Here is a 17,208-nt window from a genome sequence, read left to right on the forward strand (position 1 = left end):
GTATCTCTTATCACGTGCGACGTTTGTTCGATTCGACAGTAAGTGCCCTGCGAAATGGACATCACCGGATATTCCACCATCCAGTTCGAAGCGAGCGTATATGTTCCATACAAAGGGCATTAAAGTGCGTGAGATGTAAATTTAAATAGTATTTATTTACAGAGGTATATTATGTCACAGTTCTCTAGTAAGTTTTGTCTGTGTGTGAAGACACTGCGCAGCACAAATCCGTGAATGAATGTTCCGAAGTGAAGTAAACTTCAACGGATTTCCCCTGCTCAGGGAGTAGGGAGCAAAGAACACTGTGTAGGGATTATATCGTTCAGAACACAGTTCATGCAGCTCACTTCTAACGAGCTGGTTATCTGAATCAGGTGTGTTAAAGGGATAGCTCACCCAAGAATGAAAATTTGATGTGTATCTGCTTACCCCCAGGGCATCCAAGATGTAGGTGACTTTGTTTCTTCAGTAGAACACATTTGATGATTTTTAACTCCAACCGTTGCAGTCTATCAGTCATAATGCATGGCAATGGTAACAAAATCTATTAGAGTAAAAAAAAAACATGCACATACAAATCTAAATTAAACCCTGCGGCTCGTGACGACACATTGATGTCCTAAGACACAAAACGATCGGTTTGTGCCAGAAACCGAACAGTATTTATATAATTTTTTACCTCTAATACACCACTATGTCCAACTGTCTTTGGGCACGAGCACGGCATCCGGTGCGTGAGGTGTGTTGATATCCAGCCGAAGAGCAATCAACCATAACTTCAGGCGAGCAGACTCAGAAGTTGGGAATACGTGGAAACTCACCACTCCCGGATGAGTTCGCGTGAGAGAACTTAATCTTTTAGTTTTAAGTCGGTTTGAACAATCCAGATAAGCGCAAGTAAGTACCATTTTGATTAGCCGTCGTACCTACAATGACTGTGCACTGTGTAAACAATGAGTGACGTATACGCGCGAGTGATCACTTCCGGCGCTTGCATAAACTGCCCTTCCCTGCTTATGGTATTAATTTTATTTGTGCAGGACAGGTCTTAAAGGTCTTAAATTTGAGCTTTAAAATCCTGCAGAAGCCCTGATTTAAAATGACATCATCTCAGTCTTTGTTGCTCATTTGAATATTTTCATACTGTAACATAGATAACCGAAGGCGTTCCATTGGATCCAGTTAGTCCTGGAGTGCAACCTGATAATCTTCAGGATTTATGTTTGTTGACAGAAGTGAATTTGCTGGTGTGCTGGGTTTGCAATCCGACGATCCCTTGATGAGAGGCTGTTCTCTCAGGTTGGTCAAGTGGTGTGTTCCTGACACGAGTGTGGTGTGTAAATGTGGTCGGAGTGTGTGTGTGACCACGTCTTTGTGCGGTCAGGACGTTGGCAGTGTGACACGGACTACTGCTGGTACCCAGGGATCAGTGACTCAAGAAAATCAGGACACTCTAAATTTGTCTGCAGCATAACCCACATAATGAAAACTATACAAGCCCTCTCTTGCTCTCACTCAGGTCCTCTCTCATTAGTTTGCTTTTACTCCCTCTCCAGCCACGTCTTTCTCCATCTCTGTATTTGTGTTTTTGTCCTCATCTCCACTGTGTGTTTCTCTCTTTCCCCTTTCCTCTTTTTCTTTTATCATCCTTTTTTGCTTCCTTTTGGTTGATTCATAAATAACAAGCTCATGTGGTGAGCACTTATAGGGGAGACGGGCTAGTTATCACAAGGGAAGTTGCCAGAAGTGTTATATCTCAGTAAATATGAGGTTTTGAGTCAAAATATATAATGTAATGAAATCACTCATCCCAATAAAAATAACATATTTTTGCTATAGGCATTGGGTAAACAAGTGAAAACGTCTCAGGTTACTTATGTAACCATGGTTCCCTGAGTAGGGAACTTCGAACTGCGTCCTCTAGGGGTTGCTATGGGGAATGCCTCGTCGTGACCCGTGTCTGAAGCATACATTGAAAAACACCAACAACACGTTGGCCGGCGACAGCCATGACACTATAGTATATACTATAGTATAAATAGGCACCGGGAGAACACATCATCCACTTCTTCGTCTGAAGCTTGCGTCCGAAGCATGGCAAAGATCCTGAATCGCGGGAAACAGATGGCTGCCCCTCTTTCCTCGAAAAGAGAGACAAACGAGAGCAGAGCTTTTTCCTTGAAAAAACGCTTGCGGTGCATGCCGATTGCCCCCTCGGAGACATCGCGTGCGTGCTCTTTGCCCAAACAAATAACGCATAGATCGTGTGTGTCATCAGATGTTAAACAACGACAACACGGATGCACACATCCTCTAAACACTTTGCTAGTGCTCGCCATAATGATATGAATAGAGATCGCTCTTACCACAGAAATGCACGCTTCAAACAAAACAGTCAATGAAGACGAAGAAGAGGATGATGTGTTCTCCCGGTGCCTATTTATACTATAGTCGCACCGGTAGTGACGTCATGGCTGTCGCCGGCCAATGTGTTGTTAGTGTTTTTCAATGTATGCTTCAGACACGGGTCACGTCAAAGCGTTCCCCATAGCGACCCCTAGAGGACGCAGTTCGAAGTTCCCATGAAACGGAACAATAAAACAGCACTGACATTCATTCAAGCAAGTTAACAATATACTGTATAATGAAGGTAGATTCGAAAGCTTGAACTATTTCAGGATATTTCTTTAATAAATGCCATGTGTTTTTAAATGCTATACGTTTATAGAATTTAATTACTAAGCTGTGGTTGGCTAAAAGAATGACTTCCATTTTTTTTTTGTTAATTAACATTTCTTTTCTTTTTCTTTTCTTTTTATGAATTTTGAGTTTTATAATTGTTTTATGTTTTGCTGAGGCTGTTTAAAGGATAGGTTCACCCAAAAATGAGGATTTGCTGAAAATGTACTCACCCTAAGGCAATCCAAGATTTAGATGAGTTTGTTTCTTCATCAGAACAGATTTGGAGAAACTTAGCATTATATCACTTGCTCACCAATGGATCATCTGCAGTGAATAGGTGTCGTCAGAATGAGACAGCTGAAGTTCTTTATCCATAATATTGCTTTCTCCAGTGAAAAAGTCATCTCGTCTGAATCAAGAGAGAAATATGCACAGATCAAGCTCCTGAAGCAACTGAAAACAGTTCTAAACAAATATGTTGTTGGATTCCGATGTGAGAGGAGAACAGGGTGTTATTATGGATTATGGATGGTTGACAATTAAATTATGTTCTTAGAATTGTTTTTTTTTTTTTAAGAAAATGACAGATCGTTTCGCTAGATAAGACCAATATTCCTCGGCTGGGATCGTGTAGAGCCCTTTGAAGCTGCATTGAAACTGCAATTTGACCTTCAACCCATTGGTCACTATTGAAGTCCATTATATGGAGAAAAATCCTGGAATGTTTTCCTCAAAAACCTTAATTTCTTTGCGACTGAAGAAAGAAAGACATGAACATCTTGGATGATATGGGGTGAGTAAATTATCTGGACATTTTTATTCTGGAAGTGAACTAATCCTTTAAATAGTTCACTCAAAAATTAAAATATTTTCATCATTCTGTCTGACCCATGTCACACTCTGTGTGTGGTTTTATCTATACAATGAAAATCATTGTAGTGCTATGTTGTTTAGGACCCCATTAACTTTTATTATACGGAGAAAAAGTAGTTTGTCTTCTGCAGAATAATTTTTTTTAGTTTTTTTTCATTTTTGGGTGAACTAAGTATCTTATCCTGCACTTTACTGATCTCCGTAACACTACTCAATGCAGAGCTCTGCAGTACTGTAAGCACACTATAATGAATTATATAGTGTACACACACAATTCCCTTATTTAATTTGACTGTACAAGTGTATGAGGTGACCACTATGGTTATTTTATCAATAATTTTGCTGTAGAATTAAATACAGTTTGAGTGACATTAAACAAGTACAATTTAACCATGAGGAACATCTTTGTTGGTACTTATAGCAAAGCTGCTCGAATCAGTTCTCTACCCCCTCCACCCTTTGTTTTTTGTTTTTTTTTGCTTTTTGAATCTGACAGTTCCTGGGCTCCAGTGGCCTCATGGGATAGCAAAGTGTTCTTTTGCTGCACACCTCAGAGTCTCAACGGATATTGGATCCGCATATTGTTCACCTACTGTTTCATGCGTACTACCGACATTAAACAAGTACAATTTAACCATGAGGAACATCTTTGTTGGTACTTATAGCAAAGCTGCTCGAATCAGTTCTCTACCCCCTCCACCCTTTGTTTCTGTTTTTTTTTTTGCTTTTTGAATCTGACAGCTCCTGGGCTCCAGTGGCCTCATGGGATAGCAAAGAGTTCTTTGGCTGCACACCTCAGAGTCTCAACGGATATTGGATCCGCATATTGTTCACCTACTGTTTCATGCGTACTACTCATTTGACTGCTTTTCGCATACTGTACACAGGTTTGTACTTCCTCTAAACATATCGAAGCCTTCAGAGAGTTATTAATCCGCCAGCTCTCTCATTTTAGGAATATATTCTATTAATGTACATTTCTATGTGCACAAAACCCTTTAGGTGGAGGATGAATGTAGCTGAGTAATCTTCTATAGAAAGGAGTCATAAATACACTGCTGCTTTACAGGACGGGCAGCTGTAGACTGCTTTGTCACATTGTGTTGCATGACCTCCCTGTTAATGGATAGATATGGATTTTAGTGAAGGCCAAATACTGCCCTGTTGTATAATAACAACAACTATAATAATTTGGTGCTATATTTTATGTAGAGCGTGCAATGCAAAACAATGCAGGAATGTTGTGGGTGGTTGAGTTATAATGCAGTTGTTAAGGTGTTTTATGAATGTGTTTATGTCGTTGTTAGGTGGTTGTTTACTGGATCAAGTCATAGGAGCCCACCCATAGGTCTTTATGATATGCTGGACCCTTGAGATGTCTCGAGTCCCTTTTTATCATCTTTTGTAAATTGAAAATCTGATCACATTTAATTTTTCAAATTCCTTAAGAATTTGAGTTTGCCCAAAAATGAAATTTTTGTAATTTACTCACCCTTATGTTGTTCCATACCTACATAACTTTCTTTTTCTTCTGTCATGTTTTCTCATTTTTTTTATATTTCTGTTATAGTTGAATTTTTTTTTTCTTATTTCAGTTTTAGTCATTTTAGTACTTCAACGTTAAGTTATTTTATTTTTAATTTAAGTTTAATTATTTTTTTAATTTAAGTTTTTCATCTAATGTTTATATTTTATTTTATTTCAGCTTCATTTCAATTACACAGAGCGATTTAGTTAACAATAACACTGGTTCTACAGAAGAAAGTCAGTCATACAGGTATGCAATGACATGAGGGTGAGTAAATAAACTAAAATTTTAAGCTTTTGGTGAATATTTTTCAAAGCGCATTACACAAGGAGTTTGGGATGCCAGAGTAACATATTAATGTCATTATCCTACAGAATATATTATGTTTTTATGGTCATTAGAGCATTGTTTTCTCTTGTTTGCCTTCATTAAATTTCACCCAAAGTGATCATGGATGTTGCATGAGAAGGATAGGAAACAGACATGGAGAGAAACAGAGAGGAAGAGAGAGGGATGGGGTCATGGGGGGATGAGTGGGCATATGCCAGTTGTTAAGAAACTGAGAGAGATGGGGACCTACAGAGGAATGCTGGAGGGATGAGAGACGAGAGAACAAGAGAGGGCTAGAAGGCTGATATTTAATGTGATAAATGGATTGTGACAGCGTGCCTCCAAACCCCCTCCAACCAGAGAGAAAGACCACAGAAATAGAAGGCAGAGCTGGGGAGAGAAAAATGTATTTAAACAAGGATAGATAACTGCAAGGAATTGTTCAAAAATGACAAAACGGATCAAAAGTAACGGTTGTTCTTGCTAATATTGCCCCAAACTAGATGATGGCATTACCAGGGATTCCCATAGGAATGTGAAGTTAAAGGAAAAGTTAATTCTGTCTTCATTTACTCACCCTCATGCCTTTAGTGGAACACAAAAGGAGAAATACTGAAGACTGTGCTGGTTGATCTTTTCCATGCAATATCACTGAATGGCGTTTCAAGCTTTATAATGGACACAAATGAACTATAAACGTATCACAAACATGTGACATGATGCTTGAAATTGTGTTAGTTTAGCATTATTTATATACTATTATAGTATTTATGAATATTTTCCAATAGGCTTTTATTTTTATATTTCCAATTTTCTCTTTTAATTTGAATATTTGTGTGATGTGCTTTGTTGCCAAAGCAACATTTCAAATTTTTGTTTATTTATATTTTGTTTTATTTCAGCTTATTATTTCAGTTAACGGGAATTATTTTGAATAGTTTTAGTTAATAATAACAACACTGGTTTGAAGCCATGTTAATAACATGTGTGAGAAACAGACAAAAATTGAAATCGTTATAATGAAAATTGTGACACCCGCATTCATAAATAATTTTGTGTTTTTGAGTCTTGATCTTTGCAGTGAATCATTTGATCTGGTTCACAAAACTATTCAGAATGATTCATTCATGATTCTGGTTCTCAGGTTCAACTCGCTGACTTTATGATCCATTCACAGAAGTTCTCATCTCACTAGAGAGTCGAATGTTGTTTGGTCCCCAACGTTCGTCAAAATTAGTTCTTTTTTGTTCTGCACACAAAAGAAATGCATACAGGTAGGGAAAGACATCTAGTGTTATTTTAGTATTATTTATATCTATTATAGTACCATAAACTTATTTATTTAAACTTAGTTGCCAGGGCAACATTAAATTTTTTTATAAGGTTTTCATCTAATATTTATATGTTATTTATCTAATATTTACTAGATACTAGATATTTTGTGTAATATTTACATTTTATTATATTTTAATTTAAATTTAATAAAAAATTTAATTTAATTTTAATAAAAAAAATTTAATCGTTTTAGCTTTAATTAACAATAACAACACTGGTTTGAAGCCATACGATAGCTTTGTGTGAGAAACAAACTAAAACTTAAGTTGTTCTAATATTCACTGAAAATCGTGACACCATTATTTAGTGATCCATAAATAATTTGAGTCCTGAATCAGTTGATCTGGTTCACAAAAACAGTCAGAATGATTTGTTCATGAATCAGACTCATCTGGTTCTAAAGCTCAACTCACTCGATGATCCAGTCACAGATGTTCTTAACTCACTGGAGAGGAAGACTGATCAGTAACAACATTAAACAGCTCAATATCTCACACATACAGCTTCAAATATAGCACACAAGTTGTATGCACCAGCTTTTGTGATACTGTTCTGATTTACTATTGTGTCAATTTTCAATCTAATAAACTTAAAGAAATAGTTCATTTCAAAATTGAAAATTCTAACATTATTTACTCACACTCTCTCTCTCTCACACACACACACACACACACACACACATTTTTGGGTGAACTATCCCTTCAAGTCCCCATTCCTGCATGGAAAAGAGAAACTGGCACACTTCACAAGTTCTCTTTTTGTGTTCTACAGAAGAAAAAATGTTATATGGCAATGTGAGGGTGGATAAAAATGATGACAGGACTTTCATATTTTTAAAGGAAGAAAGAAAAAGTGAACAAGGAAGGTTGCAAACTGCTTCCTGATGGACTTGGAAAAAGGGAGGAAAGAAAGAGAGAAGCATTGAGCGAAGAAAAGAAGAATGCAGGGAAAATATGAGTTGCCCTTACTTAATTTACAACATTCTTGATTTCAGTCCAATTAAAGATCCACAACTCAGGCTCTGAATGAAAGCTTTCATTGTAAGTCAGTTCTTCAAGCTGGAGACTCAGGCTTGTCTGGAGTATCAAATGTCCTCCTGTGTGTCAGAGAAAGAGAGGAACTCTGGTGGATACCATGCTTTGCGGGTGAAGAAATGTGTCTGGAATTTGGTATCAAGGGACACGTTTCTTCTTCCAAGGAACCACACTGACTTACTCAGAAGAGTGATTGTAAGAGTGAAGCTGCTCAGTGGATGTAGGTGTAATGCTGCGTTTCAGTCATTGGCTCTTACGTTTAGTCTGTCACAGACTTAACTTTTACCACTCTCAGTTTTAGTTTGAAATTCTCTAAATAAATTGCCATCATTGACTCTCCCTCATGTCATTCCAAGACTGACTTTCTTCCATGGAACACAAAAGGAGAAGTTTAGTAGAATGTTAATGCTGCTAAAGACTCCAGGTTAAACCAGGTTCAAGGTTTAAGTATGATATTGTTGCGTTTTACCCTTCACAGCATTGAACACATAAAGTAGACCGAACTAGAGCCTCAGATCTTTCAGTAATTGTACTGTTATGCTTGTATATTGTGTTTCAGTGCGGACGGCGCGGTTCTCTCAGGAGCCTGCAGACCAGTCAGTGGTTTTGGGCCAGAGGGTGGTCCTGTCCTGCGTGGTCTTCAACTATTCAGGCATTGTGCAGTGGACCAAAGATGGACTGGCCTTAGGCATTGGAGAAGACCTCCGGGGTCAGTGATATACAGTGCTCGCTCTTTCTTTCTGTATGTGCTTTTCCCCTTTTTATTTGTTCTTTCGTGTTTTTCACAATTTTCCATGTTTCCTTGCTTTCATATTTTTCACTATTTTCCACTTTTGTCCTCTCCTCATCCATGTAGCAATACACTAAAAACAGCCTAGGACACCTTAGAAACTGTTTAACCTTTCTTTCTTTCTTAGTACTTTTTTCGTTTTTTCTATGTACACTCTTTCAGTTTCATCTCTGATCTGTCTCACTATTTTACAGGTTTCTTGTTTGATTTTTCTAACTTTTGTACTCTATTTAACCACATAACACACTAAAACCACCCAAGACACCTTGGTAAGCAACACATTTTCTTCAGAAAAATTAAGAATGTGTATATTTCTTACTTGTATTTCTTGCTTTCTTACTTTTCTGTTTTCCCTGTGTATACTTTCAGTTTCATCTCTCATCTTTCTCAGTTTTCTGTGTTTGCCTGTTTGCTTGTTTTCTGTCTCAATTTTGTCCTCTTTTCCCCTTTGCTCTTTTGCTTTCTGCTCCACTAGCTCATCTTTTCTCACTCCTTGTGGACTGTCATGAGAACAGTGAGGGCAGGATGTGGTATTTTTAACCTCTGCCATTATAAATAGAGAAATGTGGACCTGATAAACTACATTTGCTGCATTCGCCAGATTCGTTAAAAGGCATGAGGAAGATTTCTCTCTCTTGCTCTCTCACTTTGACTGAGTGTAGTTGTATTTACACTGTGATGCTTCACTGGTTTGTCCCCGTGGCTTTCATATAAAAGCATGTGAACAAATCCTGCAGTCAGATACACACATACACAAATGTGCACACGCAGAAATACATGCGCACCGCACATACTGATAACTCAGTCCCACAGTAGAGAGAGGGCTGTGTGGGTTGGGGATGCGTGATGTAACTCGCAGCAGAATTTTTGTCATTTCTCTTGCAGCAGAAGCTGGAAATGTCCATGACATAGCGCTAACATATATTACCCAAACTCTACTGCCTCTCAGTGGTGGATAACGTCACTGCATGCTTATTTTTTACTTGTTAGTATGCAAATGTCACTGTTACCATTTCTTAGGGTCAGAGTTTTTTTTTTCAAATATCAGATCTTTAAGTATTAATTTAAGTATTAATATATGCAACTACTACTTTGACCCTTCAAAACATTCATAAAGAGATTGTAAAACTAATCCATATGAACTGAGCAGTTCATATGCAGTGACACTCAAGTTAAAATTAAAACTACTCAGAACATTTTAGCTAGCACATAGCAGCACACTAACCAACCAGAACACCCTAGAAACCGCATAGCACCACACTAAAAACCAATCAGACCACTCACTCTTCATGATTTAGTGTGTATTTGTGTTGAAATGAAGATTATTGGTGTGTTCCAGACAACTCAAAATTTGGATTTGTCCTACCTCCTACTTGGAAATAACGTCTAGAATGCCACTTGAAGTCGGACATCTGACCTGTGAACTCGGGGCAGATCGATCAACCCCGACCTCAGCGAGACTGTTCCAATGAGCATAATGTGGAGATAACTTATAACAATTAGTGTTAATTTGCTTTTCGTCATCTATTTTCAAAACAAATGGCAGCATTTTATGTTAATTGTTTTCAGTTTTTGCCATAATTGACACAAAAACATAAAATGCTCTCGTTGTGTCTTGTTGTGTCATGGCAACATAATGTGGTCAACATGTGAACGTGACGTGTAATTGACTGGAAATCGTTGATGTTGGAAGTGGGTCATTTCCACTTGAAAGTTCCCACATCCAACCTTGTCTCAAACGCAGCATATCTATCTCCAAATCATCACTAAAAGTGACAAGTCATGGTCTGGTCTGTGTGTGCATGTCTCTTGCAGCCTGGCCGCGGTATCGTGTGTTGCGGCTGGTGGATGTTGGGCAGTATAATCTGGAGATCTCAGCTGCTGAACTCTCAGATGATTCTCTCTACGAGTGCCAGGCCACGGAGGCAGCCCTGCGCTCGCGACGGGCAAAACTCACCGTCCTCAGTGAGTGCTGTGTGTATGAATGTGTGGGTGTGCTTAGAAAAGGGTCTGAATGGTCAATGCATGCTAAAAGCTTGTTGTTTTAGATGTTGGCTATGATGGAATGAATGGGTTAATGTGTTATGAAATGAATAGATTTATGAGATGTTGCTATTAATAATTGAATAATTGAACACGTATGTGTTTGTGTGTGTAGTTCCTCCCGATGAGCCGGTGATTGAGGGGGCCCCGGAGATCCTCCTCACAGCGGGGGTCCCACACAACATGACCTGCGTGTCCCGCGGAGCCAAACCCGCCTCTGTCATAGAGTGGCAGAAAGACGGCCTGCCGATAGAGGGGGCCATCAGCACCACGGTGAGATACACACACACACACTCATACACAACGTTTTGACTAGTATGAGTGCTCATTTCATTCACAACCACGTGACTCACTCCTCAGCAAAGACAAAAAGATATTGAAATCAACATGAAACTGTATTCGCAACCTAATGTATATTCATAATATAATATGATTGTTACAGGATATTGTGTAAGAAGAAAATTTAGGGAGAGATTTTATTTTGCCTTTGAGGAATTCATTAGATAGTGAAAGATGGGTGAGCAAAGTCATTTTGAAAACTAATTATTACATTTTGAATAAATTGAACACAATTTTTCCTTTTGGAATAAAATTGGTTAATTGTGCACAAGTCCAGAAACATGCATTAATGATGCAAATAAGATCATTTAATGTTCTTGTGTAATCATCTCAGCATAAATGTAAATGTAAAGTGAAACAAGCATGAGTTTGTCGACCGATATATCGGCCTTGCCGATTTTTGGCATTTGTTGGCATTTTGGCATTTTTCAAATATCGGCATCGGCCGATAAGTTTTTCTGTTTGGCCGATGTGTTCGAGGCAGGAACACCGCGCACACCGCTCACATTCTCCCTCTTGTTCGCTGTCGTCGTTCAGTTCTGCCTAATATGGATAGAAGTCTATCTAATAATCAGAACTGTTAAACAAAGGAATTAAAATGTATACAAAAAAGTATTATAACGATTGCTTTAATATTATTAGTAATAGAAAGTCAAACACTATAATAATTTCTCATTTGCCGTCAGCATTCAGCAAATTTATGATTGATATCATTTAAACAAATCTTTGAATGACTAATGAACATTTAATTTCACAAACCTTGCAGACTTAGTCGAATCTAGTTGAGATCTTGTGAAGTGTGCATTTGTATCCTGCATGATTGCGTGTTCTCTGTGTGACGGTCGGTCCGTGCAAATTGAATGTGGACAGGAGGAGAGTTCGGCTTGACTGGAGACGCGCGATCTACAAACTTTAAACTAGTGATTTCAAATTATGCTGCACTTTATACATTTGCCCACTGTCATATTCATGTTTTTTTCATTGCGTGCTGTTTGTAAAATGAGTGTTACCTTGGCTTTATTTAAAAAAATAAAAAAAAAAGATTCCCAATGCACACAAACTTCCCAGAATACTGAGTGCCCTGTTGGTTACAGCATTTACTTCCTTTTTAATGAGATTTTTATTAAATATTTATTTGTGAAAAATGCTTTGTCTTAAGTATGTTTATTTTACACAATTATTTTTAATCCATTTACAAATGATTCAGATTTCTTAAATATAAATGAAAATAAATAAAATTATATCGGCTTTATATCGGCCATCGGCCACCCTGCTTTCCAAGATACCTAATTTTTACTACACTAGTATGATAGCATATGTACTCAGCACAATGGTATTAACAGTGTCGTTTGTTGTGTAGGAGGTGCTTCCAGACAGGAAACGCGTGACCACACACAGTTACCTGCCCATTTCACCAGTAGATACAGACACGGGGAAGAACTTTACCTGTGTTGCTACTAACCTGGCTGTGCTGATGGGCAAACGGGCCACCATCACCCTCAATGTACACCGTAAGTCTAGAACCCTTCAAGCTTGAAGCTTCAGTAAAATTTATGAGGAAAGAGGAATTTAGGAGGAAGCCAACGGTGCCTAAATTATTTTATTTTATTTTGTTTACTATGCAATGTGAAAAATAGCTATTTTAGACATCCAAAACTACATTGAAAATTAATAATTAAAATAAATAATCAAGCAATTGTTTTTACCATCCATACACTATCATTCAAAAATGTGTAAAAAATAAAAACAGCATTATTTTTGAAAGAAAATAAAAAGTGACAGTAAAGACATTTTTAGAGAAAATTTATTTTATATTTCAAATAAATTCTGTCCTTTAGAACTTTCTATTCATCAAAGAATCTTTAAAAAAAATGTATCATGGTTTCCACAAAAATATTAAGCAAGTAATTGTTTACAACATTGATAATAATAATTGTTTCTTGATCAGCAAATCAGCATATTAGAATGATTTCTGAAGGATCATGTGACACTGAAGACTGGAGTAATGATGCTGAAAATTCTACTTAATCATCACAGGAATAAATGACATTTTAAAGTACATTAAAATGGAAAACAGTTATTTTATATTATAATAATTTTTCACAAAATTACTGTTTTGCTGTATTTTTGAAACAAATGAATACAGCACTAGGAGGTGCACAAGAGACTTTTCTCAAAAACATTTAAAAAAAATTGTACATACAGGGCTTGATCTAACTCTTAAAATTTATTTTGTTGGTGTAACCTAATTGTTAATTTAGATGTTACCATGTGAAACACATTTTTAGGCTACCTGACCAAACATATGTTACAGTGTAGGAAGAGAAATGTGAGAGAGAAGGACCTCCCACATCTAGCCAGGCGGTGCTGTATTCGTGGACCGTCTTCTCAACCCACAAGATAGGACAAACTGTTCTAAAGCAGCTTTAGAGAATATAGCACATTTAAAACCTTCTAAGAGGTTATTTTGTTGGTGTAACCTAATTTAGTCAGGTGGATTGAGTCATATTAAATAATATTTTTGACTTGAATAATACATGTTAATTTAGATGTTACCATGTGAAACACATTTTTAGGCTACCTGACCAAACATATGTTACAGTGTAGGAAGAGAAATGTGAGAGAGAAGGACCTCCCACATCTAGCCAGGCGGTGCTGTATTCGTGGACCGTCTTCTCAACCCACAAGATAGGACAAACTGTTCTAAAGCAGCTTTAGAGAATATAGCACATTTAAAACCTTCTAAGAGGTTTAAATCCCTTTAAGTAGATAGCAAGGAGCATTAGGAGGAACCGTGACGTTCATCTGTGTTTGGACACTATATTAGTAGTTACCCTTGCGTTGACTTCCACGGCTTCAGTCCACTCCAGCTCCTTACTGTCAGTTCTTCAATGTGCCTTTGCTCTAATGAATGGCTATGGCTTTATTATGTATTCTGAATGCTCTCTGCAGACCCACCGGTGGTGACGTTATCCATTGAGCCTCGCTCTGTATTGGAAGGAGAGAGAGTGACCTTCACATGCCAAGCTACTGCCAACCCACCTGTTATGGGTTATAAGTATGTCTCTTACTAAATGTGATGCTTAAAGTGGTTCCTTTTACTTTCTGAGATGAAAAATTAATGACTTGTTTTATCAGGGAGATAAAGACGTCCTTTAAGTAGTATTAAGCCCCATATATCTTCAATTATTTTCTGTTACAGCTGTTGTACCGTTGAATTCCGTTCTGTACATGCTTCATGGGTCAGTCTTAATATATCTGCTTATGCATCACTGATTGGCTCTTTTTGGCTTTGCTAGGTGGGCAAAAGGAGGTGTGGTCATACAGGGGGCGAGAGAGAGTGTTTTTGTCACCAAGGCTGATCACTCTTTCTTCACTGAGCCTGTGTCCTGCCAAGTGTTCAATGCTGTAGGTAGCACAAACGTCAGTATACTCGTCGATGTCCACTGTGAGTATTAACTCCGAAATTCAGTGTGTAAAGCTTGCAGCCTAGCCTAGAATATCTTAAGGTGAAAATTAATACGCAGATTACCTAGTAATTAAATTGACTAGTAATTAAAGCTGTTTGTCTCCACTGTGTCAGTATAGTGTAATATATGTGACCCTGGACCACAAAACCAGTCATAAGGGTCAATTTTTTTAAATGGAGATTTATACATCTCAATAAATAATAAATAAGATTTCCATTGATGTATGGTTTGTTAGGATAGGACAATATTTGGCTGAGATACAACTATTTGAAAATCTGGAAACTGAGGGTGCAAAAAAAAATTAAAGTAAGTTTTGATATATTTACAGTAGGAAATTTACTAAATATCTTCATGGAACATGATCTTTACTTAATATCCTAATGATTTTTGGCATAAAAGAAAAAAGAAAAAGCGAGAATTTTGACCCATACAATGTTTTTTTGGCTATTGCTAAAAATATACCCCAACGACTTAAGACATATATTATTATATCTGTCTATCAATAATCTGTCTGTCTAATATCTATCTTAAATTAAATCAAACTAATTCAGCCCCAGGGTTATTATAGAATATAATTATAGGTTATGAAATAAAATAAACTTGAACTGAAATCTATCTATCTATCTGTCTATCTGTCTATCTATCTATCTATCTATCTATCTATCTATCTATCTATCTATCTATCTATCTACAGGGCTTAAAGTTCTCTGGCATGCAGCGTTTGGCTGCGGAAAAAAATAATCCTACATTTAAAAAAAAAATTGTTGATATCACCAATGTATGAGAGGAGCACAGCTTTTTTTGCTCTTATAAACACTAGACGCGCATAATAGTATCCAACTGCAGAGTCGCAGCCCTGATGAATGGAGAAGCACGACACGTTGAAGCTGGGAGGCGCAATGTTCAAAGATGTCTATCTAGTGCATATTTACATAGAAAAACTAATTAAAAAAGCAGCGGAGCTAACCCTGATGAATGGAGAAGCACGACACGTTGAAAAAGCTGGGAGGCGCAATGTTCAAAGATGTCTATCTAGTGCATATTTACATAGAAAAACTAATTAAAAAAGCAGCGGAGCTATGTAAACAGCTCAGAGGTATCATGTCATCTCCCTAAGAACGATATGATTGCCAGAACAAATTTACCGGGATTTTTGAAAAGGTCCTGTTCACACAACGTCTCTTAATGGTAACTTACCGGTAATTTACCAGTAAAGACTGTATGTGTGAAAGGGGCTCAACTCGTCGTATGTTGTGAATTTGAATTGCTTAATGTTCATCTGGGAAAACTGTGCATTTTCTCAATAGATTTGTAATCATTTATAAACCTTTGCCAACACAGGAAAATACATCATATTTCTAAATATGCCATTTATTGTAGATCCCGATTTCAAAATAAAAGTTTCTGAGATTTAAACATCGTTTAATCACGCTGTAAAGTGAAATGTCACCAGGCCGTTGGCGCACTCTGCAGGTATTTGTTATAATGCATTATATACATAAGTTTGTTATGTTCATATTATGTGTATAGGAATATTACATTATGGATTTTAACAGTGTTGTTCAATAAAACCATGTAATTACTTGGTTTTGATACTTTATTTGAGCCAATTATTATTGCCTCATCGTTAGTTTAGTCATACTAAAGCCTGGTTTTCACTTAGGTTTATTTGTGTTACTAAAAATATCAGATTACTCAGTTGTCAAAATAATCAGTAGATTACTTGATTAGCAAAATAATCATTAGTCACAGCCCTAGATTAGTTAAAATAGCCTATTTCAAAATACAACTGCATTGTTTTACTTTTTGTAATTAAAAGACAAATATTTTGTCACTGAAAATTTCTTAAAAATAGTATTAAAATATTGTAAGTATCTGTATTTTGTCTCATCTCGTGAGCTAAGTGTATTGTCACACCCCTAGTGTCGATAAGCAGTGATATAGCTCATAATTTTCCAAGTGTATGATATAGCTTTCATTCTTCAGGTCAACCATATATTCATGAAAAAAACCTAGTTTGAATAAGGAAAGCAATAACTTTACCATAGTATCCTTTCAAATGTTAAAGTTGCCACAGTCGTTTACATGGTTTTTTGCTTTAACCCCTCTATCTATCTGTCTGTCTGTCTGTCTGTCTGTCTGTCTGTCGTCTGTCTGTCTACATCTCTTGTTGAATTTGTCTGTGTTGGGAGTCATCATAGTTGTCATATAAATAATCATATAAAATGCAAAAACCTGACCTGTTTTTAACCTCGGTTTCATGCAGTTGGTCCTATCCTGGTTGTCGAGCCTAAACCAGTAACGGTGGATGTAGACTCGGACGTCACTTTAAATTGCAAGTGGGCAGGAAATCCTCCCCTCACACTAACCTGGACAAAAAAGGGTTCAAGCATGGTGAGCATCTGCTTGTGGGTCTGATTAGTAAAACCTTCTTTCTGTTACGTGCTCAGTTTTTTCTTTCTTCTCTCTTACTAAGAAATAGGCAATAACTTTTTTCTCAACAGTTTACTTTTTTATCTGACTATGACATTTTCCCTCTGACTTTTTATCTCTCTTCAGTGAGTGTTCTCCATATGTGTCCTTCTTTTCTTGGCTCTGTTTCTCTTCTATATTTATCTTCCAACTGTGTTTTGATGTTGAAGCTGCAATCCTTCGTTCCAGTTGTTTCTTTTTTATGTCTTATTTTTTCTTAGTTTTTATTTATATTTGTATTTATTACTTTTTATGTATTATGTCTACAGTGAACAGGTTTTACATAGTTTTTGTATGTAAAAACTACTTTCC

The 17,208-nt window shown here is 37.0% G+C and overlaps 1 protein-coding gene across 2 annotated transcripts in view; it reads left to right on the top strand.

Annotated features, from left to right (window-relative positions):
* The window catches only part of LOC107558429 (kin of IRRE-like protein 1), a 42,432-nt gene that overhangs the window by 15,986 nt on the left and 9,238 nt on the right, over positions 1-17,208 (top strand). For both annotated transcript variants that reach the window (XM_016242091.1, XM_016242092.1), the window contains exons 2-8: positions 8,342-8,491; positions 10,388-10,537; positions 10,731-10,888; positions 12,315-12,465; positions 13,907-14,012; positions 14,254-14,402; positions 16,691-16,818. In XM_016242091.1, coding sequence (XP_016097577.1) covers positions 8,342-8,491; positions 10,388-10,537; positions 10,731-10,888; positions 12,315-12,465; positions 13,907-14,012; positions 14,254-14,402; positions 16,691-16,818 — 992 coding nt within the window. The remainder of the gene's footprint in view (positions 1-8,341; positions 8,492-10,387; positions 10,538-10,730; positions 10,889-12,314; positions 12,466-13,906; positions 14,013-14,253; positions 14,403-16,690; positions 16,819-17,208) is intronic.

This window comes from Sinocyclocheilus grahami, unplaced genomic scaffold, assembly GCF_001515645.1.
Source record: "Sinocyclocheilus grahami isolate Dianchi unplaced genomic scaffold, SAMN03320097.WGS_v1.1 scaffold645.1, whole genome shotgun sequence".
Taxonomy (NCBI): domain Eukaryota; kingdom Metazoa; phylum Chordata; class Actinopteri; order Cypriniformes; family Cyprinidae; genus Sinocyclocheilus; species Sinocyclocheilus grahami.